The following is a 26,629-nucleotide window of genomic DNA, read 5'->3' on the forward strand; positions in this document are numbered from 1 at the left end:
GACTGTACCCGTAGATAGATAGTATACTGTGAATTGATACACTAGGCCGGCACACTGTTTCACTCTATATGTCGTGTATTGTTATTCATAGTAAATGTGTCTCTCCTTGTAAGATGTGTGGATGATAATAATAGAACTATACATTTTAATCTATAGGCTATAATTATAGATTTGTAATATATGATTATTTACACTAACGTCTTGTACCCTCCTGCAGACAGGTTCTCATGCTCGGCTGCATCAGAAGCAGCTCATCCGCAGCAGGCTCTGCCTCTTTAAGGCCAGCCAGGGAGGGGGAGGCACGGGGCGGCAGATCAGTGGATTCTGAAGTCCCGGAGCCTCGGGGAGTTGGCTGAGATTGCCAGGCTTTGATAAGGTCCTTGCCACTGAGAACAAGTCTCAGGCACTGAGCGCCTCTCACCTCAGCTGTGCATGCACCATTACCGGGAGGGGAGCACCCGTGAGTGCTGGCTGGTGTAGCTCGTGCACTGGGCGTGGGGGAGGGGGGCAGCAATGCACATTTGGGATGGATCATACACACTGCCCTGCCAGGACAGACACCCTTTGATGTTCAGTTTGTGTTGGAAAGAACCCACAGGAAATTTGCTGCAAGAGCTGATGACTGCTGGAAGCAGGAGGAGAGAGGAGGAGGTGGAGGAGGAGGAATTCCAGTTTGTACACAGCACAAGAGGAGTCACCTCATTCTCTAGCTGCCGCTGTTCCTGTGTGTGTGTGTGTGTGTGCCTGCCTTCTAATGCTGGGGAGCAAGGGCACCCCAAAACCCTCCTGGATGAGTGGTAAGCTGGACAATTCCTTCCTCACCCAGTCTTTCATGTTGCTGGTCTTTGAAGTTGTGCAGTGTGATCCAGTGCTTGCACTATAGCAAGGTGGGGGAATGGATAGTGTGACAGATCTGTTTCATTGCATACCCCCTCCTCTGTACCCACCCTCCCTGTTCTTCAATCAACTCCTGCCTACTCCTCCTGAGCCCTCCCATCCCCATCAACACTCCTGTGATGTCTAAAGAAGCTTTGCATGCTTCCTAGGGGTCAGTAGTTACGCAGGACTGTGAGAGGCAGCAAGTGACACGCAGGATTTCTGCTCTGTCTTGCTGAAAGGATGTTGGAATGATAGGGTAACTTTTGTGCTGCCCATGAGCGGGATGGGTGTCCCTGCGAGCAGGTAATGCACAGCCAGGTCACTCCAAAGAGCTGGATTTCATATCTATTGCTGTATCTTCTACCTGCCCAGCTTAGCGCTTAACTTCTACTCTCTGCGCTTTTGGTGCTGCTGGGAGCGGGGTACCCGCGCTGCTGCTGATGATGCTGTGAGTGGGTTCCTTGCGCTTCTGGTGCTGCTGGGAGTGGGGTCCCTGCGCTTCTGGTGCAGTTGAGAGTGGGGTCCCTGCCCTGCTGGTGCTGTTGGGAGTGGGGTACCTGCGCTTCTGTTGCTGCTGGGAGCCGGGTGTTGTAGTTTTAGCAGATTTGGCAGTTGACGGTGGAAATATTTTATTCAGTATTTTGCTTTATGGTTGCTGGCTGAAGTTCTGAAGATCATGAGTGATGAGACATATATTTGATGTTGCTCATTCTTATGTGTATCTTGGTTTAATTTGATATATTTGCCTCTTTCTGTTTTTGGGAATCATCAGTTTTACAAAAGTGTTTTTAAATAATTACTTGTTTATTATTATTATTTTTTTTATAAACCTTATCATTATTAGAAGTTCCTGCTTTTAAGGGTGTAATCTTTATTTGATGAGGATGGGCTATATGAGAAATCATTTTAATTCCTGTGCATTGAGTCTTGTTGCTGCTCCATCACTTTACTGGACCATTAGTAGGGTAAAGCACATTTGCTGCAAGCTGATATTCTACAGTGTGATGGATTTTATGTGCGCTTCAGCTATCAATAGGATTCTCCACTCACTGAAAAACAAGACTCTGATGTCCCATTTACAATGAATATTTAGCAATTTGCTGGGGAGTGCAGTCTATATTCTGCTGGAGGGGGTTTCCTTCTGATATTAATCTAAGAATGGGAACCAGATGCCTTGGAGAGAGGCACGTTGCCTCTTTGGGGAGGAGATTGCTGTAAAATGAGTATCACCTGCAGGATTCCCAGTACATCCAAAAACCAACTAAATTCTAGTACTTTTATATTCCAGCCAATTCCGGTCTGACATGTGTTTTATCAAAACAATATGGGCACAATTCTAGCATAGGCAGTTTAACTCTATGGGAGACTTCTGCCTATACTTTACTAGTGATGGCTGGGAGGTAGAATCAAATTGTTTTATATTTTTAAAACATTATGGGGAGTTTACATTTCTTATAGTAATGTGTGTCAATGACATATAAAATGTTATCGCCTATGCATCTGTCTCATATCTATTTCGGTCCAATTGCTCCTTCCACCGTTGGTAAAAGAGAGCCCCCAGCGCTCGCTCTGTACAAGTTATCAGCGAGGGCTTTGCCTTTCCATTCACATGGCCTCTTTTGATTTGTATTGTATATATCTCTGCTTTCCGTGGTTGAAGGAGTTGAAAAGCCTGTTTACTTTTTCTTTTGATGTTGGGCGGATCTGGTTTTGATTAGATCAATACTTTCTTTCATTTACAGAGAGAAGAAGACTCGCAGGATCCCCTGCTGACTTGAGAGGGAGAGCAGATTACAGTGGAATTTAAAACATACAATACGTATTAAAGAGCCATGAGCAGTGCCTTGCTGATGACTCACCTTTCGGATGAGAACAGTAGCTTCAGGGAAGACGCCCCACGTCCACCGGTGCCAGGAGAGGAAGGGCAGACATCATGCCAATTTCCGACAAAAAGCCAAAGATCAAAGTCTATGTCACTTTCAGACAATCTTAGGAGAAACGAAGATGGTTTGGGGGAGCCGGAAGGCAGTGCCTCCCCAGATTCACCCCTGGTCAGATGGACTAAGTCCTTGCATTCCTTACTGGGCGATCAGGATGGTGCCCATCTTTTTAGGACCTTCTTGGAGAGGGAAAAATGTGTGGATACTTTAGACTTCTGGTTTGCCTGCAATGGGTTCAGGCAGATGGACCTCAAGGATACCAAAACACTGAGGGTAGCCAAGGCTATCCATAAACGATACATTGAGAACTACAGCATTGTCTCAAAACAGCTGAAACCCCCAACCAAAGTTTTTGTAAGGGATTGCATTAAGAAGCAGCTGATTGACTCAACCATGTTTGACCAAGCTCAGGCTGAGATACAAGCAGTAATGGAGGACAATGCTTACCAGATGTTTTTGACTTCAGACATATACCTCGAATACGTAAGGACTGGTGGAGAGAACACCATTTATTTCAACAATATAGGACCAGGGAGCTTAAAACTGGTCAGTGGCTATTTACCGACTTTGAATGAGGAAGAGGAATTGAACTGTATGGACCTAAAACACAAAAGCTTACCCTCTGTGGTGGGTCTCTCTAGCAAATCCCTGAGGGCTACTGCAAATTCAAGAGCCAAGGAAACTGTGGATAACTGCTACAGGTAGGACTCTACTTCAGTCTGTGTGTTGTTGTTTCCACCACCTGTATCTACTGCTGTTTTATGGGACTTCTGGAGATGGCTTGAAATTATGTAGCTGACAGAGAGTGATTGGAATTGTACAGTAGGCTTTGATTCCCTTTCCTGAACCGAGCTTTTATGTTATGAAATGTACATGAACTTTTAAAAAGTCACAGAATTAGTATTAATCTAAAGTTAATATATGTATGGAACTTCATATTGAGGAAGGAGTCCTGTGCAGTAGCCTTGGTGATCGGACCTGGACATTGATTCTCTACCTGTCAAGGTGTTTTCCCATCAAATGTCATTAGAAAAAAAATGTGTTTAGTGTTTACTGGAATGAATTAGTTCTGTGGCTTACGGGACTGTAGAGTTCTGAGGTCATAGTCATGCTTAATACCACTATGTAAGTAGACAGGAGACAAGGGCGATAAACACTAGTGGGTAGATGACCAGAATTGTTTACTTTGGTGGTGACAAGAAGTTATTAATGTTGTTAATCACTGTATAGTTACTGACTTTGCATTAGGATCAGACCATACTTATGACATACATTGAGACCAGTGTCCATTGCTCAGCACTGCAGTATTAGGGTAACCTGAAAACTCCAGCCTCATCAGGGCCACACAGATGATACCCTGATGACCCCAGTTGAACCTTTACTGCATGTGTTTAAGTGTAGGAGGTCGCCCTCTACTGGGTACACAAAACTATCACTGACAGCGCCGGGTACGACAGCGCTTCACTATACTCACTGGTACACAGAGCTTCACCCTGTATGTTGTCTAAAAAGCTTACATTCTATTAGACCATTAACTGACTTCATTGCTTTGTGAGTGACTTAATTTCATTTCCTCAACCTCCCACTTTGTATTTCTATACTTAACTTGCTAATAAATGAATGAGTGAAATATAGTGTATTCACGGATACTAAGCAGTCACATACTGGGATTACATGTTTACTTCTTTATACTGTGGATTCTGTACATACCTGATCATTATACACTTGGCATCCTTTCAGATCTGTACTTTCCATGTTTTCTCTTTATGATCTAAGTGTAAATCCACATTAACCCCTTGTGAGGGAGCGGGTGTGTTCTAAGCACATGGTGGACTAGTAATTGGAGAACTGGATCACATGTTGCCTTCCGCTATGTAGTCTGGTGGGACTTTGACTTCAGCAGACTTGTAAGGGCTGTAAATAGAATGCTTCCTATATTGTAGGTATTCTCAACAGATTTGCCACATCTTTAACATTATATTGTCCACCTTGAATGAGGTTTCGGGCATAAAAACGGTATTTTTACCCCTCACTCACTCAAATCCTACAGATTTTAAGGGGGATTTATCTGTAAACAACTTGACTCTTTTCCCACTTGCCTAAAGGATAACATCCCATATCACCATCATAGTGTCAAATATTTACCTAGAATCAACAAATGACTTCATGTGATGAAAGTGACTTCTACAACGTATGACTTCATGTGATAAAAGTGACTTGTATGGCTATGAATGGGTTAATGCATCAAAGCAAGAGGTTAATTCAAAGGAATGTCTTGTCTTTGAAGTGGGATGACTTGGAAGCCTATCATCCCACTGATCTACATTTTAGAAGCAACCATATAATAGATACAGTATGTAGTTCTGCTCTATTATGCATCTGAGGGCGAGAGCATAGATTTCAATGTCTAATTCTAACATCAAAGCTGTGCTTTCAGTCAGATCAAGTGTAAAGTCCAGTTTCTGTTTATAATATAATGCAATATATCCCGACAATATTATAGTGTGTCCCTGTCACAAGCAGGGAAGGGAGTGTCCACTAGTGTTTACAGACCCTATTCCCTATAGTGATGTAAAGTGTCTCAATGCTTTGTCTGTCCTTATGCTGTATTACACTAAGGGGGACATTTACTAAGCAGTGATAAGAGCGGAAAAGTGAGCCAGTGGAGAAATTGCCCCATCAACCAATCAGCAGCTCTGTATCATATTATAGTAGGCAAATTATAGATGTTACTTTAGCGCTGATTGGTTACCATGGGCAACTTCTCCACTGGCTCACTTCTCCGATCTTATCACTGCTTAGTAAATGTCCCCCTTAGTACCTGAATCACATTAACAATGGCTCTCTGTGGAGGTGAAGGCAGGGATGAGGCCTGATACGCTGAAGTTGGTCTTGTTTTTCCAGCTGCAATAAGCTGGTTCCGACAGAGGAAAAAGCTTATATTAGGCCAAATATTATGTAATTGACCTCGTCAATAAGTGGAAGCACATCATAGAGTCTGTACATTGAAATTAGTAACTCAATATTATATTTGCTGTCTATGGCAGGGGTTCCCAAACGCGGTCCTCAGGGCACCCCAACAGTCCAGGTTTTCAGTTCTATCTATGCACAGGCACAGGTGACTTAAGTCGTACCTCAGCCAGTTTGATTATACCATCTGTACGCAAGCAGGGATATTCCAACTGGCATCTCGAGGACCGCATTTGGAAACTACTGCTCTATGGGATTATATGTAATAACATTTCTGCCAAAAGCTACAGAAGGATTATATCCTCACTACTTCCTTATGATAACGACTGATTCTAGAATAAGCTGGAAATTGTTCTCCTCTGTTTCTTGGGGGAGACGTGTCAAGCCTTGGAGAGAAATAAAGTGGAGAAGTTGGCCAGGCTGCGCTAGGTAAATGACAGTTATAAGCTGATTGTTTGCTTTGAGCAACTTTTCCAGTTGATCTCTCTCCGAGGCTTGATACATCTCCCCCTTGGTCACTAGGACTAACCCATTATTGTGTGAGGGCAACATAAATAGTACCTTATGGATTAATACAAAGTAACTTTCTGAAAGCTTGTTTCTCTCAATGTGGTAATAAGATGCTATACCCTATAAGACAGCCATTTACACTTTGTGTCTCAGCTTAGTTCTTTGTGATCTGCTTTCTTATGTATTAAATTTAATTTGTTGCAAGAAAAAGGGCAAAGTGTTAAGGGAAATGTAGCAGAAATACACCCGTTATACATATGTGTTTGTCAGAGGCCAAACTATAGATGGACCTGGCATCATCTGTGAACGATCTTCTTTATGGTTTCCATACTCCAGTCCACAAGTTCCCTCAATGGAACTGTGCACATCTTAGGGACATCCCACTAAGAGATCTGGTGAGAATATTGCTAAACCAGTCACATAGGTTATGACGGGAATCCTGAAACCATGAGGGTGCAGGAGAAATGATGTGTTGCTGATGTCTTGTTACTATGGGTTACAGCACAGCCATGAGACCTGTAACACCCTCTGTAATGATAGGTAATAGATAGATAGATGATCTTTTCTTATATTATAATGATTTAATGAAATATGTGTAAATTATGCACTTGGTGCGTTTCATAGAATATTCTTTTTGGAAACATGGGACATTTGGAAAGATTTAGTTATGGCTTATAAGGTGACCCTGAAATATGGGCTTAGTAGTAAGTGTTACCTGATGGCTATGACTGTGTGGGGTTATCTAACATTAATAGAAGTTTCTATTTATTTGTATCATCAGATATGAAATACACTGCTGATCATTTCCTAGTACTTGGATCTCCACCATATAAAACACTGACATGTGAAGCGCTAACCTGGGAAAGTATTCAGTGATGTAGACTATTCCCTTTTTTTCAGGTCGTACAAGAGGAACAATCCCATTAATCCTTACCATGTGAATTCTGGATATGTGTTTGCACCAGCCACCAGCGCCAATGAGAGCGAGATATCCAGCGATGCTATGACGGATGACTCAATGTCTATGACAGATAGCAGTGTGTAAGTAGTCGATGGCCTCTTCTATGTTAGTAAAAGCAAGTGTCAGATTTATTAAATATGGTAGATACATGGCTCGGCAGCCCAGTTGCCGTGGTTACGAATATTACAAATAGCTGAAAGTTTATCTCCGATCTTTTCTTTTATGTTGTTGCTCAGCTAGGCGCAGTTCCCAGTTTAATCCTCCCAAACATGACCCTTTCCACCACATGTCATACTCAAAAGGGATCTCTATGAGGTGAAAACTCAGATCTGGCCTTTCTGTGTTTAAAACTATAAGTTACAGCAAATATAGCGATGAACACTGCACTAGGCTATTGAGTAGAAAATAGAAATGTTTTATTGTACACAGACTGACTCTAGAGATGGATTTTAGGGTCCATGTTTTAAGTTAGTTTACTCTAGCTTTAAAATCTACAGATGGGAAAGGATCTTCAATAATTGTTGTTTAATACGCTTCAGACTTCCCCCTCTATGATATTAACCACTAATCTGCATTTCAAAAGACTGTCTGTAGGTTACAGTAGCCTGATTAAACCAGCAGGGGGCGATACAAGGGATTCTCTACAAATCTGTGAATTTTGCATGAATTGCATCTTAAAGTAAAGTTGTTATTATTATAGGCACCTTGCAACACTGTACTATGCTAGAGCTGAGTAATAAGAGGTTAAAGGAAACCTTGGTCTGGCCGAGATTTACTGTATGAAGTTACAGTCGTTTATTCAAGTCAGTTCTAAGGGTATCTAGTCCATCTGTGTCCACTGCTCTTGCAGTAAAGTACAGTAGCCAGTCGCCATTCTGTAGTATTTTCTGGTTTTTATGCCCTATGTGCCCTGGTGGAAAGGTGAGAAATGGGTGTATTATGCTGTCCTCTCTCCCTTAACGCCGATCCTTTATTTATGGGCGAACACTGGACACCAAGGAAACAGCACAGTGACATCAAACATTACCTTATCTTACAAACCAGGCTTTTGATGTTAACAAGATCACAGAGTAGTTATGAGGCGCTTGCCAAATGAAGATGGGACTGAATACATATGCAACTGAATCTGATTTCAAAGCTGCTGCAAAACTATTTTCGGTTTGGGTCACGGACTTGTGAGCTTCTGCTAATTGGCTTCCTCTCACCCTTCTGCAGCCAAAGCGTCCTGCAAAGGCATTTTGTAATCCTTTGTAACTGGAAAAGGGTTACATATGTAGTTATAGCCTTTTACCTAAATAACCAATCTAATTAAATATTTCTATGGTAATGTGCTACAGCCTGGAGAGAACATACTTTTTTTGTTTTTGTGCCATTCTTATTAACTATAAGGTAGACATAGGGGGAATTCAAATGTTTGAAAAGTCGGTTGGGTGTCTGTTTTTTTCCTGTCTATTAGATAGAAAAAACAGACACCCAACTGACTTTTCAAACAATTGAATATCCCCCTTAATGTTGAAAAGAGTTGTTACTGAAAATGGCTTGCTCTTGAAGGTCTGACCAAGCAGCGTTCGGCCATACTGATTGTAAAAATGTGGATGTTTTCTAATTGTATTATATTATAGATGCTGCTTAAGACTTAAAAGTATAGCAATTGCGCCCTCTAGTGGTGGCAGCTATGCACACTTTGCACATCTGTTGTGACACAGCTCTGCAGTAGAATTCCTATTTATCTAGTAAGTTTATAAGCAAACACAGGGACATAACCTTAATGGATGCACATTCTATTATTCAAGTAAATATTGTATAATGATTTCATATATTATGTACTGCAGTATGTCATCATTGGAAACAACTGTATCTATTATTATTTTCATTACTATACTGGTATTGAGATATACTGCTGCTTGTCTTTGAATTGTTTTTGAATGGTCTCTCTGTCTGGCAGGGATGGCATTCCTCCTTATCGGACTGGCAACAAGAAACAACAGCAGAGAGAGATGCATCGGAGTGTTAAAGCCAATGGGCAGGTCTCTTTACCTCATTTTCCAGTAAGTTCTGTTTCACTGCACTTTGCGGATTTTGGGTTGTATCATTCAGATAATAAGGGGTGCCAGCATTATAGTCCATGCCGCTTTGTTACAGAGACGTTATCCAGAAATACATGTCGTACATTTGCAGCTGCGGCACCCATATTGTGACAAAATATATGCTTCCACTTTAAAGTAAGAGTCAGCAGTCCACTATTTTCTATGGTATCCTGACCACTAGGTGGCACTGTTATGTTGTGATCATGGCACATCTTAGATTGGCGTAACACAAATCTCCCCATAATGGGAATATGTTCTACTAAATATGTAGACTAAGCAGCATTCTTAGTATAGTACTATATAATGGTAGATTCATCTGCTCTCTGGATTGTATTAACATTGAAACATATATTGCCAGTCACAGTAGCAATTAGCCCGGCCATTGCCTCACTTCCTGATGTATTTAGCTGGCACATACTTGCCAGTCTCTTTTGCCAAATGATTCATTGTCTATAGATGTAAGATTGCAAGCAGCATCCTCGTTTCCTCTCTGTTAATACCTTGTTTGATTACTGTGCTCTCAGTTGTATATGCATATGCCGACGCTATATTAATAAATAATAAGTGTGAACATTGTGGGGTATTGCAGTGTTTGGTTGAGAAAGCGGTTTCTGTTCTATTTAATGAACCTACCAGTTTGCAGCCATGTTCTTCCTCCAGTGACATTGTCGGGTCGTTATGTAATTATTTGAGATGGATTGTTATAAATGAATTTTCCTCAGTGGAAGTTCAATATTTCTTCAAATGGTGTTTTATACACTGGTAGTAACCCTGCAGCCATATTACCTGCAAATGCTGCAAACTAACAGCTTGCTTCCCAGTGTAGTTGGGAAAAGCTGCATTATATACAAATCCTGTAGAGGACACACATATGCTCTCTGCTGTCTTATGTCTTGTGTCTTGAGTTTTTTGCAGCACAACCCTTTTGTAGAATATAGCTCCACTCATTCTCACTCAAAACGCACAATTGGCTCACCGGAGTGCTCTGCTCAAAACCCTGTCTTGTAAATTGAGTGCGTTTTATAGAGACTCATACTGTAGCAGCACTAGCTGCAGAGGGTTCTGGGTAAGTGCTAAAGAGGGGACATTGTAGAGAGTGCAAGATTCTTCCCTCTGTGCATGGATGAGTGATTTGTTAATGCTGTATTTAAAATGCTGTAAGTGAAGCATCTATGAGATTTATATGGTTTATGGGTATTAGTACCAGAAACATCTTATTTCATTGACCTACTGTAGGTCATACATTATTATGACGCCTTTTCTGTCTCTGGCACTAATTATTTGCCAACCCTTTCCCAGTTTACCTTTGGTCTATTTTTGGCCTCTGATAATTAACCAAGCATTTACTGGCCTTCTTCCTTGCCTCAGTCTGACTCTGTACCTGGAGTCCATTTACGGCCTATTTTTTTGTCCACTTCATTCTGTTTTGTTATATGTATGCAGGTACCTCACGTTGCCTGCATATTTGCCCCTTTTTGAAATGTCTCTATTCTTTTTTATGTGTGCCTTTAGCTTTTGAAGCTCCTCTCCCTTTTTTCTTTTTTTACATCTTTCTCTTTACGCTCATTTGCCTCCCTGGCTGTAGCTGTCTCACTTTCTTTCCTCTTCATTATCATTTGGCCTTACTGTAGTCCTGTCTCCCCGCCTGTCTCTTCCTTTTGCTGTCTCTAGCTCAGTCTCATCCGCCTCTCTTTTCTCAGCCGTCCCCTCCCCTCTCCCGGATTTTTTTTGATGTTTGACAAGTGTCTTTGAAGATTTGCAACTACAGAGCAGCTCCTGATAGGCTGGTTGTAGTACAGAGGGAACAAGCGGGGTTCCTCAGAGTGTAACCAACTGCTAGTGCCGTAGGCAAGGGCTGCCGGGCAGGATGCCTCTCCGTGAAGCCACCGCTTCGGCTGATAAATATCCAGAGCAGTCACAGAACTGCTATGCTTTTCTCTACCTCTCTTGGAGATGCAACGGAACGGACACAGCTCCTGCTAAAACATGGCTTTCTCTTCTTCCTCCTGGTCTCCATAGAGGACGCACCGGCTGCCCAGAGAGATGACCCCCATAGAACCGTCAGTGTTCGCGGCTGAGCTCATTGCCCGGCTAGAAAAGGTTAAACAGGAACAAGAGACTATGCATACATTGGAAGCAAGACTGCAGCAGATCAAAGAGGTATGAGACGCCAGTACGACCCTCCTGCTCCGCAGGTTCTCTCTGCTTGCAGGGACTTGTGTTCTCTTCCAGAACCTGTGTTAGCTAAACATTCCCAGTACTTGCCACACTGTTTGCCAAATATACAGATTAAATGCTTCCTTTCCTCTGCAGAATAGTAAACGCCATATTCCATTAACTGCAAGCTTGGATTGTACACTAGATATGTAGTTTATCCACCCCAGTCTATAGCTTTATGTAGCCATTAACCACCCACTTCGTCATACACCTGAGTGTTTTCAATATTGTTATTGTAAAGTGTTGTGGTACATGTTAATATTATCATTTCTCTTTGTATCAAATATGAAGAGAATATTATATAACGATATAACATGTGGATAGAATGGGTGTATTTTAGTGTCATTTTCTATAAGTAGTCGTATAACAAATGCAGGTATGAAGTGTTTATTTTCTGGTCGTAGAGAATGAAAGAGAAGGCGTTTAATGGTCACCTTGGCCACATTAAGAAAGAAGTTGGTGTCTTTATAGCTCTGTGTTCTGCCTCTCACGCCTCGTCATGAGTCCAAAAACCGATTTTGAGATGTTATTTTGTGTACTTTTAGGAAGAAGAGAAAGAGGCACGTGAGATCCCAGCATGTTATCAGCCAACCCATGATCTCTCAGCCTCCCCGCATCAACCGCCTGTTCAAGCATCATCAGTCTCTTGTGAAGATGACCCTCAAGCCATCTTAGATGACCATTTATCCAGAGTTCTGAAGACGCCTGGCTGCCAGTCTCCCGGTGTAGGAAGAGCTCGTTCCCCTGACCGCTCTCGTGTTCTGAGGCCTGCATTGCTGCCAGTGGCACCTACAGCCTGCCCTATGTTCACCAAGAGTTTTGTCACAAAACAGACCACCAAACACGTCCACCACCATTACATTCATCACCATACTGTGCCAAAGACTAAAGAGGAGATTGAGGCAGAGGCTGCTCGCAGGGTGCAGTGTCTATGTACTGGTTCTGCAGACTATTGCTGCTATCTGAAAACCAGGACACATTGCAAGGGCATGGACCTGTCACTACTACATATGGACAATTCAGGGTAAGGAGTCTTATGTCCATTGCTTGTGATATGTACTAGACTTAGGGGGAGAGGTATCAAACCTTGGAGAGAGTCAGCTTCTAATGGTCATGTTTCAGGCTGTGTTTGAAATATGACAGTTCAGAGATGATTTGTTGGTTCTTTATTTCTCTCCAAAATTTGATACACCTCTTATTGTGTAATGGTCAGTTGGTTTTCTCCAATCAGCATACGCTTGGCTTCACCATGAACTTTTACCTTACAGTGCTTTCTGTATCTCTTTAAGGGGTACATTTACTAAGCAGTGATAAGAGCAGAGAAGTGAGCCAGTGGAGAAGTTGCCCATGGCAACCAATCAGCACTGAAGTAACATCTATAATTTGCATACTATAAAATGATACAAAGCTGCTGATTGGTTGATGGGGAAATATCTCCACTGTCTCACTTCTCCACTCTTATCACTGCTTAGTAAATGTACCCCTTAGTTAGAATTCACATTTATCAACGTACTGACTTTTTGGTTTTCTTTTAATGAAGCAGTGGGGCAGGAACCATTGTATACCAGCTCCCGGCGGAAGAACACTTACAGACGACCTGGCAGAGGGTGGTAGAGAGTGAGAGTGAAAGGCAGAGCAAGCACAGATCTCACAGGTATAACATGCATTTATTATGTGCTGGTGGTTGTAGTGATTGTATTGTAGAAGTTTCAGTTCCAGTATGAAGGACAGAACTATTGTCACATGATCAGGCCCGAAGCCTGGCCTAAAGTATCCAGATATTTGGCTTTGCCCACTGTATAAGTGTCATCTACATGTTGGTTATTGAAGGATACTAATTTGTGACTCCTTTAAAAAAAAAATAAAAAAAAATGGGGTTTCGATTTAAGTTCACTGTATGAGGTTTAATAAATGCCATCATAAAGCTCTAACTTTATACACATACAGTATAAAGAACTGTACCACTTAAAGTAACAAACAACGGTCTGCTGAAAGTCACATGACAGAGACCTTTCCACCTAACCCTGACGTGCTATTAATTTGTTGTTGTATGTGTGTGTGTGTATATGTATGTGTGTGTGTGTATATGTGTGTGTGTGTGTATATATATATATATATATATATATGTGTATGTATATATATATATATATATAGAGAGAGAGAGAAGGAACAGAAGACTGCGGCATTCAGGGACTGGTGTAATATCAATATATTATTCAAAAATTACACAGATGGGTGTAATTTTTGAATAACATATTGATATTACACCAGTCCCTGAGTGCCGCAGTCTTCTGTTCCTTCTCTATCCATGCCTTACTGAGGGCACTGGGGCACACTGTCTTTCAAGGGAGTGCCGGGCTATAGGCTATATATATATACAGTCTATCCGGACCGGCACTCCCCCTCCTCAACTTTACTGCTTTGGTGCCATCTCAGGAATTGGTGGGTAGATGAAGCATGAAAAAAGCGGCACTCAAAGTCTGGTGAAGAAGTTAAATATATTTCACACGTGTGAAATATATTTAACTTCTTCACCAGACTTTGAGTGCCGCTTTTTTCATGCTTCATGAATATATATATATATATATATATATATATATATATATGAAACAAGGGTGTCCGGCACTCCAACAGGTGTCTCAACTGACGAAGTTTTTTCTTCACCACTATATATATATATATATATATATATATATATATATATAATAATTGCATATGCCATCTAACCCTTGTGGAACTATGTTTTTAGTGCACAGAACACAAAGAGGACTGCGGCTTGTGAGACCACTCGAGCCTCATCGGCAGAGCGCCCTGTTCGTCATCATCAATGGAATGTCCCCAACGGTCACCTTCGGAACCAGCAGCTCTCCCACCCACTTGCCCAGGACGCACCAGTGGCCACAATGGCACCCCCCAACACTCTCGCACAACTAGAAGAAGCCTGCAGAAGGCTGGCAGAGGTGTCTAGACCTCCAAAGCAAAGGTAAATAGCTCCCTTAATCTGTCAGGTTGCACCACAAATTGTTTCTCTGCCTGCAATTGTTTATTTTAAATATGGCTGCCTCAACTTTGTAAGTTGCACAGTATCACAGTTCTGCGGCCTCCAAACAGGGCACTCTCCGGAGTTTGTATGTTCTCTCTTTATTTGCGTTTGTCCCATCCTTATGCTTGCATCCTCCCACTGTCCAAGAACATACTGGCAGATTGATAGACTTTATCACTTCAACTAAATAAATATTGTTCCTTGTTGGTGTGTGTCTGTCTGTGGTAGGCAATTAGAATGTAAGCTTGTATGGAAACAAAATGTGTCGGGGTGGTCCTAACTGGCGCTAAGCTGCTCAGATGTAACAGATTTCGGAATAAATGTCACCACATTTAGATCAAGAAACAAAAACCAGCAATTTGAAACACTGTCATACACCACAAGCGCTAAATTAAGATATCACCATAACGTCCCTTTTAGGCTGAATGACGGATCCTTTCCTCTCAGATGTATCTCCAATTCAGGTCAATAAAATATCGGCTTCCCAGGTATGGATACCATAAAAAAGACAAAATAACAAGGACAAACCAATGTGTAGAAAATAATATCAACTCTTATTAAAGTTTGTATGGTGCCTTTAAATAATTGAAGTGGATTCAACGCGTACCCCACTCACACTGAAAAAGGAAGTATAAAGCACATCAGGGTTTCTTTGTGGGGGTCACCTTCATTAGTTCATATAACACCCAGCGTGTCAGAGATAGGATCACACTCAGACTCAAGGGTGACTTATGGTAGTTTCCTAAAAAAGGCAGGAGATGCGTACCCCAACACTCACACTCGATAGACTGGTTGTAAACACGTAAAGGTATCTTTCTCTCCTTCAAGGAAAAAAGGACAATCCAAAGATCGCGTACCACAACTCACAATCAGAAGAACTGTGTAACTCCTATCAAGGTATCTTTAGATTTTCATATAAGGATCACAGCTGTAAAGTTTCTGGTATGATCTCCAGGTGTAGGTCATGAATAAAGATAAAAAAAGACAGCCAATATGTAATGGGTCCTACTGAATGTGATATACACAATATCTCCAACAAATATAGATGGATTTAGGGCGTACCCCACTCACACATGCATCAAGCACTCAAAGCATATAGCGGTTTCTTTATAATAGAACGTATACGGGGCTCAAACAGACTTCAAGAGGTAGACAGTAGATGCGTACCCCAACACTCACACTCTGGAGGCTGGTGGCAAACTCATAAAGGTATCTTTACTTTTCCCAGAGTGATAGATGGTAATTCAATATGGCGTACCCCAACTCACAGTTTGATGTGTTAAAAGACTCCTATCAAGGTATCTTTGGGCTTCAAGTAGCAAATGCGGCTTGTATTTTTAAATCGTGTATTATTCCAGGTCAGGGACTCAGCCCTCGTCCCCACACGTACAGCTCCCGGCAATTTCCTTCTTGTGTTAGGAATCTCTGCGGAAGCTTCTGTATGGTAAATGGGTGACAGTGTTTCAAATTGCTGGTTTTTGTTTTTTGTAGAATGTAAGCTTCACTGGAGTAGGGACTGATGTGAATAGACATTCTTGGGTTATAAAGCAATGTATTTTATGTTGGTGCTGCATAAATAGAGATAATGAGTGTCATGAAATAAACATATGTTTATTTAAAGTCCACTTTCCCTCATCTCCCAGCCACCCCCATGTAGACAGGAGTCCTGCAGTCCTGATCCACCTCTTCTGTAAGCCATGCATCCACGTGTGCAAGGGGATTTGAGGGTAAAAAGGAACAATTTAAGATATTTGAATAAAAAAGGTTTCAGTGTATGATTACCTGTTCTTTAAGATATGTATTAAAGTGCCAATACTAAAGTGCAGCCGCCTACATAGCACCTGTTATACGGTCAGCATACCACTCGTCGGGATCCCGGCTGTCACAATACCGATGCCAGGATCCCAACAGGGGCACCAGACCGTCGCTGGTATACCAGCGAGGTAGGTGATTCCCCCTCTGTGGGTGTCCACGACACCCATAGAGGGAGAGTAGAACCTGTAGCCCGCAAGGGGCTTCGTTGCGCTCGCCCCCCTGCTGGCATTCTACTGCTTGGGATGCCGATGTCGGGATACTGACGTTGGGCATCCCAACAGGCGTTAAATCATACGGAACCCATAGCACCCACCTTCTTCACTACCATTACATTTAAATTCATGTCCTTTAACAAATGAATGATTTGAGTTAGGAATTGAGCTAAGGGTTAGGGCTCATCCACAGAAGCATAAAGAATTTGTCAGTGATATAGGGGGATAATGCTATCTTTCCTGCCCAAACATTCATGGCAATGATCCACAGTGTCACCCAGCAACATCCATGCTACATAGATGTTCTGTGTGGACAGCATAAGCAGGATAGCGATGTGCTCTGTATACTTAGACAAGCTTGAAGCGTGCAGAGGCAGCATCCCTAGAAAGAGGTAATAGTATAACTTGGCTAGCTGTAGTGGTGGGCGTATGAAATCTTACAGGGTCCTTAGGCAGATGTCTTCTCCTTAGAAGGTGAGAAAATGCAGGTAATGCTGGCGTCCACTTCACAGGCTCATCTCCCCCCTCCCCCCACCCCCATCTATTTGCCCACTATAGTGTTCTGCCCCCCCATGGCTCTTTCCCCTGCTCCTGTCTACACCAGGCCTTAGCTAGAGAGGTATCCAGCTGTCCGCACTACCTGCTGCTAGAAAAATTCAAGACATGAAACACACAGCTTGAGGTTCTTTTTTCACTTTGTGTGTTTTCCCATCTGCTCAGCAACTTTTTATTTGTTTAATTAATTACTATTTTGCAGAGACTGCTTACACGAAAACAGTGTTTGATAGATCATTTCTTAGCAGTAAAACAGAATGTTAACCCTTTCCATGCTGCACCTTATAACACATCCTCACATGTTCACTGGAGCTGATTAGCCTATCCTACCCCTACTCTTATTTGCCAGCCTGGCACTTTGGTACTGAAACTGGATACATGTCCAATTCCTGCTGTCATGTTTGCCCATCCTGGTACTATGTTTATGGTTCCAACTTGTGTTAAAATGGTTGTTGCATCCACCTTTTGTATTTCAGGTGTCCATCATCCAGCCACCAGCGGAGTCACTCTGTGCCCTGCCAGTCTGGATCTGCCACCCCCATGTCTGAAGAGTAAGTACCACTGTATGACCGATAACAGCGAGCAATCTTTAACAACAGTACATGAACTGTCCAATACCTTGGGACAAATAGCATAATGCAGGCCCCAGTCCTTACAGGAGTTCTGTTCCTGTTACTTGCACCAATGACTATGAAGCCTAACTATGAAGCAACTATAGTAGAATGACAAGCACCAGCATATGCTGCCAGCCTGCTATAGCATGTCAGAGTCCACTTTCCATTATGTGTTTATATCTTATGTGAGGCACTATAAGCAGGCTCTAGTGTTGGGAGGACCCAGGAAGACTTATGCATGCCGAGAAAGAGTTAAACCCTGGCTCCCGGATGAGTCTAATTACAGGGCCCCGGTTTCTTTTTAACAAGGATTTCAGCTACAGAGGGGCCTAAAAGTGACCTGAATAATTAAAGCCGGCTCTTCACTGCCCTCTTCATCTTAAGGAAGCCGTTAGCTTTGAAGTCCAGCCATCAGGCACCTGTCTACAGCCTTTCATTTTTAATTGGCTGACCCCTGGACCCCCAGCTGTCTTTCTAAAGCAGACTTTTTTTTATTTTTAATTCTCTCTTCGTAGAGCTGAAATTAGGGTGTACTGTAGCCCCTCCATTGATAACCAGAATAAGATTCTATAGTGGGAATCTTGACATGATAAAATACAAAATTTTCTTACTGCCAACAAGAGCCATTATTACCATATATAAGTAGTTTCAGTCATCGTGCTACGTGTAATTCACATATTCATATATTTATGTTTTCATTTCCTGAGAGGAGTTTAGATGTTAACTATTGTATTCAACAATGTTATATATCCTGCAACAAATAAATATCCAGAGTTGTTAGTCAGGGGCTCACAAAGACTCTCTGCATTGTCCTTCAACAGCTTTACAACATGGGAACAACACTACTTGCTGTCCATCCTTGAAGTGCATTTGGTGTTGTAGTGTAAACATGGTATAGACAAGGGCTATATGTTTTTATTTGTACCCAGAATGTTAAAATGATGCATTTTTTTTATTTTGGTCCAGCCTTAAGGAACCAAAGAGGCTGCAAAGTGGCGACCTGACAGTCACATACTTCTTCTGTGGTGAGGAAATCCCGTACAGGAGAATACTGAAATCCCACAGCCTGACACTGGGGCACTTCAAAGAGCAGCTGAGCAAAAAAGGCAATTATAGGTACGAGGCCAGAACTATACCGGTGTAAGGATTTCTCCCTGACAGTGTGAGTCCAATATTCCCAACGGTGCTGTATGTGAATCACCCACCCACCATTAACGGGTTCCACCTCCATATCCATCACCAGGTTTTTACTGGGGAGAGTGAGGAAATGCCATCTCCTGTGTGTTTATAGAGTGGATAACTATTTTAGATCTGAAAGCACGCGCATAAAAACTTGTTTCACGTTTGTCTTTTCAAATGTCTTTTCCATCCTTTATACAGTATTTCTATCAGTTTGGGGTACCCCCCCCATCCACTTGTCTAAGTCTTTGTATTTCTTGCTATTTCTTCCTGCCTTTCTCCCATTTAACCTTTCTTATGTTTGGTCCACTGTTAGCCTCTTACATGTAGTTTCTGCTTATTTGCTCTTCAGCCTGTATGGGGTAAATGTAATAGCCTGCGAGTTAGGCACTCGGGCATGTGAGTTTTCGCCGATTTCATAGCTAGATTTAAAAAGGCAGTAATTCGAAAGGAAAACCAGGTTGGATTTGCCATTTTAATGATTGCTGCTCTCAATCTAGTGGTTTAATGACCAACAGCTCACAGGTGTCTGCAACTTGTAGGCTATTGCATTCCCGTATATCTCATTTTCTCCAGATCCCCTCTCCTTGATCTTTCTATTCATCTTCAGTCGGCTTCAGTCTGCAAAGGGAATTCTGCTTTGGGAAAGGAAAGTAACCTCACTACTGTTAGTACATGACATTCAGCTGTCCTTGGTAGCATTAGGTGCCCCATCTGGCCACATCTGGAATTCCGCTCATATTGCTTTTTAATACTCCACACAGTAGAAATGTCTCTTCTCATTCTACACATTTTTCTTATCTTTGCTAATTGGTTATTTTTAAAAAGGGAAAGATACCTGGTGCAGCATAAGAGGAGCTTAGCACCATGCTGCTGATAGTCTTATCACAGATTGTGGCTACCAACCCCAGGGTTGGCCGATGTGTCGCTGCATGAACCTAATATGCTGCACCGGGTCTCACTCCGAGACATTCCGCAGAGGCCACAGTGGCATACTAAGTTTGCATCTTGTAACTGGTCCCTGTGGAAAACCAGAAGAACCCAGAACATTTCATGTCCAAGATCTGCTTTTGACGCTGTTTTTATTTCTCACTCAAATTCTCCACGTACAAAGATTTGCGAATGGCTATAATTGTACTGTGAAACATGATAACGTTTGCTGATTATTTTAATTTAAAATGAATGACTTAATTTCCCCTCAATATAGTTTTGCTTTTTATTATAGATATTACTTCAAGAAAGCCAGCCACGAATTTGATTGTGGTGCAGTATTTGAGGAGATCTGTGATGATGAAACAGTTCTGCCTACGTATGAGGGGAGAGTCCTTGGTAAAGTGGAGCGTATTGACTGAACCATAACCAGGGACCCAGATACTGTTTCTTAAACTGTGTCAATATGCAGAATCTGTGGCCAGTCATAAGCTTCACCTCCCAGCCTCATGAAGAAAACAGGCATGGCCTGGCTATCTGCCGTGTGATAGGATGAAACTATGGCACCATTGATTTAAAACCTTACAAACGATTTGCACTCTACTCGTGTCCCAGCATGAGGAAGCCAAGCCTACTAAATCACCAATTCAGGCCCGTCCTATAAGAAAAGACTTTTTGAATAAAGGAAGTGAGTGGAGACTGTGGAGAAAAGCTATTCCGCCAATGTACGAGATAATTATGTACTTTCGGGCTATTTATTGTAAAGGAAGTGAGTACCACTATTGACTGCAGATTGTATCAGCCTTCAATACATAATATATGACCTCCCGGAGAACCAACACATCTAGACTCAGAAGACTAGCATAATGTACCTTTTGATATTTATTGAACTGTAGGTGCTTGCTCTGGTCTGTGCTGCTTTATTGATTAGGGGAAGAGACTGATGTGTTTGTATGTTCTGAATTAAGCTAACCAGTGTACTCTGCTACTTTATATTGATCGGCAAAGTGATTGGACTTTTGCAGGACTCAGAAGTGAAAAATGGTCCATCCGCACACAAGCATACTGCGGGGATCTCCATGCTGCTTGTACAACTTTGGCAAATTGTTTTCTGCACTTGCCATGGTGTTGTGGTGCCTTTTTGTTTGTTTGTTGTACGGATGTTTTCACTATTTATTTTCATAGAGTTACTACCCCCCCCCCCCCCCCTCTTCCTGCCCTATTATCTTAATTGTGTTTGAATATTAAAATATTCTAATTTATTCATATGCCATTTCATTATACTATGCGGAAAGCATTAGGTCATATCACTAATTAGATAAAATTCTATTTATTTTTATCTAATGGAGAGAATTTTTTGCAGAACCATTTGCTAACTACTGTGATCCCGAAAATTCTAAATATTGATTTGTAATGTGGTACTGGATGTTGTAGTCTGTTAGCCATGCAGTCTGGCCATAGGCCAGTTTTCTGGAATAATCTGTTTAATCACTGTATTTGAGCTGGTGATAATGCTGTCATGCTGATATCCAGAAACCCTGACCTGACGTGACATGTCATGGCTGGCTGCAGACTCCTAACATCAGAGAACTGTGCCTAAATGTAACAGCCTATGAGCTGCCGGACTTTGCGTGAGTCTAACCGTATTTTTAAGGCACCAATGGTTTACAAGACTAAATCAACCTGGTTTTGCCTTTGTAAGTGATTGCTGCTTTAAAAAACACTCACACGAAGTCCCGCACCTCCGGCAGGCTATTACATTTCGCCCCAGGTGTTCGTTCGTCATAACGGGCAAGCTTATAAAACCAAGTCTATAAAGTAAAGCACCTGCATATATTTTATTTAGAATTATTCCATTTTATAGGATTGTAGTATAGAATACAATATCCACTGGCAAAGCTCTGTATTCTGCTATACTTCCAAAATTTGATATGTCCGGGTACGTGTAATTATGACCTGAAAGTATTTGTGGTATTCCTATAAAATGGGATGACTGCTTTTAAGAAATGTCAATTCAGATATTATGCATCGCTTTCTGAAGGAATGAAAACAAATCACGTTTTACTGCACATACCATAATGATCTGATTGCTGTTCAAATGTTTAAGTTTTAACCCCGGTCCCAGTGTGATAATGACCACAAAGTGCATTATTACATATATGCCTCAAATATCCTCCTTGTAACTTCTACGGTAGTATAGGAGCTACTGTATGTGCATCTTCCAGAATAGACGTTTTATAGCAACGTGGCGCTAACAGGCCGATCGGTAACGCTGGCATATAGAACACAGCACTTCATTGAGAAGGAAACAATGTCTGTTTATTGTCACATGTCTGACCCTGTCTAAATATTAGCATTTTTTGGATTGTATGTTAATCCATTGTTAGGTTATGTCTTGTAATTACTCTGTAAGATATTGATGTAAATATTGTAAGTAATGTATGGTAAAATTACACTATATATAGTGTTAAATTAAGTACAGTACCTGTGCCTATATGGTGAGAAATCACCTATATCACCCTAATATATAGGGTCCAAGCCTTCCCTTGTGTTTAAGGGGTCAGTGTATATCTTTATGCCTTTTTAATATGTAATTGTACTTATGACCTTTTGGCATCTTGATCAACTTATACTTCTGTAAATTATGCATTATAAAGAGTTTCATTTAAAGAAAAGATTACATGGTACAATAATTATTGTAATTAAGAGATGTAGCATTTATTAAAATTTTTATATTTTTCAAATTAATCTGTGTGACAGCTGCTTGACTTGTATTTCATTTGTATATGTTTTTTTATTTGGTGTAAAGAAATGTGATTTACAGGTTTATTTGGGATTTTTCCGTATTTTGGAATATTTACATAATATAATAAGATATTTTGGGGATGGGACCCAAGTCTAAACACAGAATGCATTTTTATTTCTTATGACTTAAACACACACTTCCTGAAGGTCATTTTATACAATATTTTTAATAATTTTCTGCAGTAAACAAAGTTTGTGTACAGGGGCGTAGCCAGCACTTTGTGGGCCCCATAGGAACATTTTGAAGGGCCCCCCCCCCCATCCCAATGCTTCTAGAGAGACACTTCTCTGCAGCAGTTGTTAATTTTATGCCCTGTAATAGTGCTGTAGTTCATTTTCTGAACCATAGTAGAGCCTTATTTAATGTTATGCCCCATAGTAGTGCCCTAGTTTCTTTTATGAATTGCAGTAGTGCTTAAGTTCACCCTATGTCACATTTCAGAGCTGCCAGTACACATTATGCCGCACAGTACCCCCAATTCACATTATGATATATAGTGCTCCTCGTTCATATTGTGCCTCATTACAATGCCCCTATTCAATATTATATAACATTAAAATGCCCTATGGTCCATTTTATACCACAGTACAATGAGCAGGTCCAGGGGCATACCTAGATAATATTGCAGGCCCCAAGGAAAAAGTTTGAAAGGACCCCTACGTATCACCCAATGGCGAAAAATGTATATAACACATGTAACATTGACAGGGAAGGTAGGCCCCTCTCAGCTCAGGGCCCCATAGCAGCTGCATTGCCTGCATCTATGGTAGCTACGCCCTTGTTTGTGTACATTGAACCATCAGAAAGCAAAGGTGTCACTATCTCAGCTGTGCTCAAAAAATGTTGGATCTCGGATTATTTTGGATATCAGATTGGGAGACTCAGCCTATAATATAAATAGCAATGCCATATCCCACTTCTCTCATATAGGGTCATATTTATCAACCTTTTTTTTTAACTAAAATAATGTGAAAAGGGGTGTTTTCACCCACTTTTCATGTTATTTTAGCTTCACTCAAATGTATTAAAGGGCTTTTGGGTCAGTTTTCGTGATTTTGTGATTTTCGTGCACTTCTTTCGTAATCAGATCGCATTCCCCATACTAAAAATGGGAAATGTGATCTGGGCAAACTTATTTAACAAATAAATATATATATATATATATATATATAAATACTGCAGTGTGCCCTGAGATAATTACGCCAGCCTCAGCTGGGCATCACTACAATATGACTACCTCTGCACAGCTTTCTCTGCCCCCCCCCCCCCCCCCCAGGAGGGAAAGCTGTGCAGGGAGCCGGCAGTGTGATCAGCTATGTGTGTCATAATGAGATGTGTATAGACGCTATAACAAAATGAATATTCCAGAGCTACAAATGCTCCTAATTATAGCCCTTTTTTTCTCAGTCTCCTACATCCTGTGCTTGTCTGACTGCCCTTTTCTGATGACACTAAACTTATATTCAAATAAGCAGAAGAGCTAGATTCTGCTGCATTCTAGAGGGCTCATATACAACATAGGGCCTAATTCAGACCTTATCGCATCAGCAAATTTGTTCGCTAATGGGTAAAAAACCATGTGCACTGCAGGGGGGGCAGATGTAACGTGCAGAGAGAGTTAGATTTGGGTGGGTTATATTGTTTCTCTGCAGGTTAAATACTGGCTGATTTATTTTTACACTGCAATTTAGATTTCAGTTTGAACACACCCCACCCAAATCTAACTCTCTCTCAGGGCCGGTTCCGGGGCTTCTGGCGCCCCGGGAGGCATTAGGAGGCGTGGCTTCATACAGGGGGCGTGGTCAGTTACGCCCCCTGTACTGTTGTAGGATGCGTCTAGTTCCCTTCGTGGAGAGGACCTTTGCTGTGCAGTGCGCGATGACGTCAACGCGCACCGCACATCATTACAGTGAAGATCCTCTCCAGGAAGCGTCTAGTTTCCCTTCACAGCGGGCCGCGGCAGTGGGGGGCACCACAGCAGCAGCGGATCTTGCCATGGTGCGGCGCCCTCCGGAAGGCGGCGCCCCGGGCAAAAGTCCTGCTTGCCCGTGGCAAGATCCGCTACTGCTCTCTCTGTACATGTTATATCCGCGCCCCCCCCGCCCCCCATCACCCCTGCAGTGCACATGGTTTTGTCCATTAGCTAACAAATATGCTGCTGCGATCAGGTCTGCATTAGGCCCATAAACAGGAAAAGTGGATGCATCTACATGAATAAGTTTTGTCCTGTTGCACGTTACTAACATTTTCCTGGGTTTACATCGGGACTTGCAATTGCATTTACTTACGCAACCACTCCACGACAGCATAGAGATATGACTTGACTGTGTAAATAGCAAATGCTAAAGTTGCATTACCCTATTTCTGCACAATGAAATACTATAATGAAGTGTTTCATACACAAGAATATAGCGTCATCCCCCTCCTTGGCTGCATACTCCGCTGCTGCTGGTAGTAACGGGCTGTTGTGTCATGCGCATGAGTGACAGCCAGTTGCTTTCAGAAATGTGGAGTCGGCAATGCCTGGAAGGCTTAGCTGAGGCCAGGATGGATGGTGTAAGCAGTACGATGACAAACCGCTCTGTTAAATACTAAAATGAGGCTTTAGAGAGTGCTAAAGAGGTCATGTCTCCTAGTGAAATGGGGACCATAGTGTCTTGCACAATTTGCATGTCCCATCTAAAATATAATTAAATACAAGCACAACATTTAAACTAAAATCTGTTGTATTTCCCCATTAAAAATCAAATGGGAATCTTTTTTGCTACAGTCTTCCATTCTAAAGGAGATCAGCAGCAACACTATAAGTCTGCGCTCTCTCCGTTTAATAGAGCTGGCGGCACTAGGACCCCGCTGCCAGACGCAAAACTAGTGGGGCCCGCAGCCATAGGCTCTCATTCTAGTATGTCACCCCTGTGCTATGGCCCCACGCCGCGGGCTGTAGCACAGAAAGGAGGTGGTTGCCTGGAGAGAGGCCCTCCCATGTCCTCCTCATCTCTCCCGCAGTCATATGTGCTTCCTTCCTCTCTGCCAGTGACTCCTCCAGCTGAGGTCTCCTCCGTTGCACTTCTGGCTGCCTGTTGCTGAGATCATCCAGCAGCTGCAGTGTGCGGTTATTATGGTGCTGAGACTTTCTCCGCTGGTGGCCTCCTCTGCAGACACTGGATCTCCCTGTGCAGTGCTCTTCTAGCTTCCTCATTGAGGAACTGTTACTGCTGACCCGGACATCCTTAGGCTGCCTCAGGTACTGACACTTATTGCTCTGCTGCCCCTGCAGACTTTAACAGCTTCTGGCCAGTTTGTAGCTGAGTTTATTTCCTGCACCTGCTCCCTGACTGACCCTGTTGCCAATGGCCTGTGCCCAACTCAATTAGCCCTTACTGTGGGACTGATTTAGGTGCCCTCCTGCTTGCTGACTGCCCACAGGTTCTGTGTCTAGCAATGGAGCCTCTATTACTACTCTAACTCAAGGCTCTCCTCTGTTTACAGCCTCTCCCTATCATCCACAGACTCTTCCAGACAATCTCGGCCTCTCCCTTTCGTCCTTTCTCAGTCACCCACTGCCTCTTCCCTTCCCTTCACCCACATCCTCTTACTGGCATGTCTGCCTCTCCCTGTTATCATCTTCTTGACACCCACAGCCTCTCCCCCCGTTGCCCTGTCACCCACTGTCTTACCTCGTTGCAGTCTGTCTCTCCCTGTCACTCATTGTGGGGATGGCGTATCTTATGAGGTCATGCCCATTTCCCAGCAGTGTGCACATGTGATGGCGGTAGATACCAGGGTCAAGTTGGTACAATGTTCATTTTCTTATTCATTTCCAATCTACAATGAAAGTAGCTCAGCAGAAATCAGAGATACCCTCTCAAATACAAATCTCTGATACATAATAATCAATGTGCCACTTCTCT

The 26,629-nt window shown here is 42.2% G+C and overlaps 1 protein-coding gene across 4 annotated transcripts; it reads left to right on the top strand.

Moving 5' to 3' along the window:
• The first annotated feature begins 337 nt into the window (after positions 1 to 337).
• On the top strand, positions 338 to 22,660 carry AXIN2 (axin 2). Of its 4 annotated transcripts, none has more exons than XM_063960838.1 (11): positions 338 to 797; positions 2,622 to 3,520; positions 7,200 to 7,340; positions 9,206 to 9,308; positions 11,367 to 11,507; positions 12,110 to 12,588; positions 13,105 to 13,218; positions 14,314 to 14,547; positions 17,666 to 17,740; positions 18,770 to 18,919; positions 20,208 to 22,660. In XM_063960838.1, exons 2-11 carry the CDS (start codon positions 2,712 to 2,714, stop codon positions 20,332 to 20,334), a joined length of 2,373 nt encoding a protein of 790 aa, XP_063816908.1. In that variant the 5' UTR covers positions 338 to 797; positions 2,622 to 2,711; the 3' UTR covers positions 20,335 to 22,660. The 4 variants fall into 4 exon arrangements, with proteins under 4 accessions (XP_063816908.1, XP_063816909.1, XP_063816910.1 ...); XM_063960839.1 differs by lacking the exon at positions 338 to 797 and adding an exon at positions 1,011 to 1,182 and having other exon boundaries at positions 13,108 to 13,218; XM_063960840.1 differs by lacking the exon at positions 338 to 797 and adding an exon at positions 1,012 to 1,182 and having other exon boundaries at positions 18,770 to 18,965; positions 20,208 to 20,290.
• Positions 22,661 to 26,629: the final 3,969 nt, after the last annotated feature.

Source organism: Pseudophryne corroboree, chromosome 3 (assembly GCF_028390025.1).
Source record: "Pseudophryne corroboree isolate aPseCor3 chromosome 3, aPseCor3.hap2, whole genome shotgun sequence".
Taxonomy (NCBI): Eukaryota; Metazoa; Chordata; class Amphibia; order Anura; family Myobatrachidae; genus Pseudophryne; species Pseudophryne corroboree.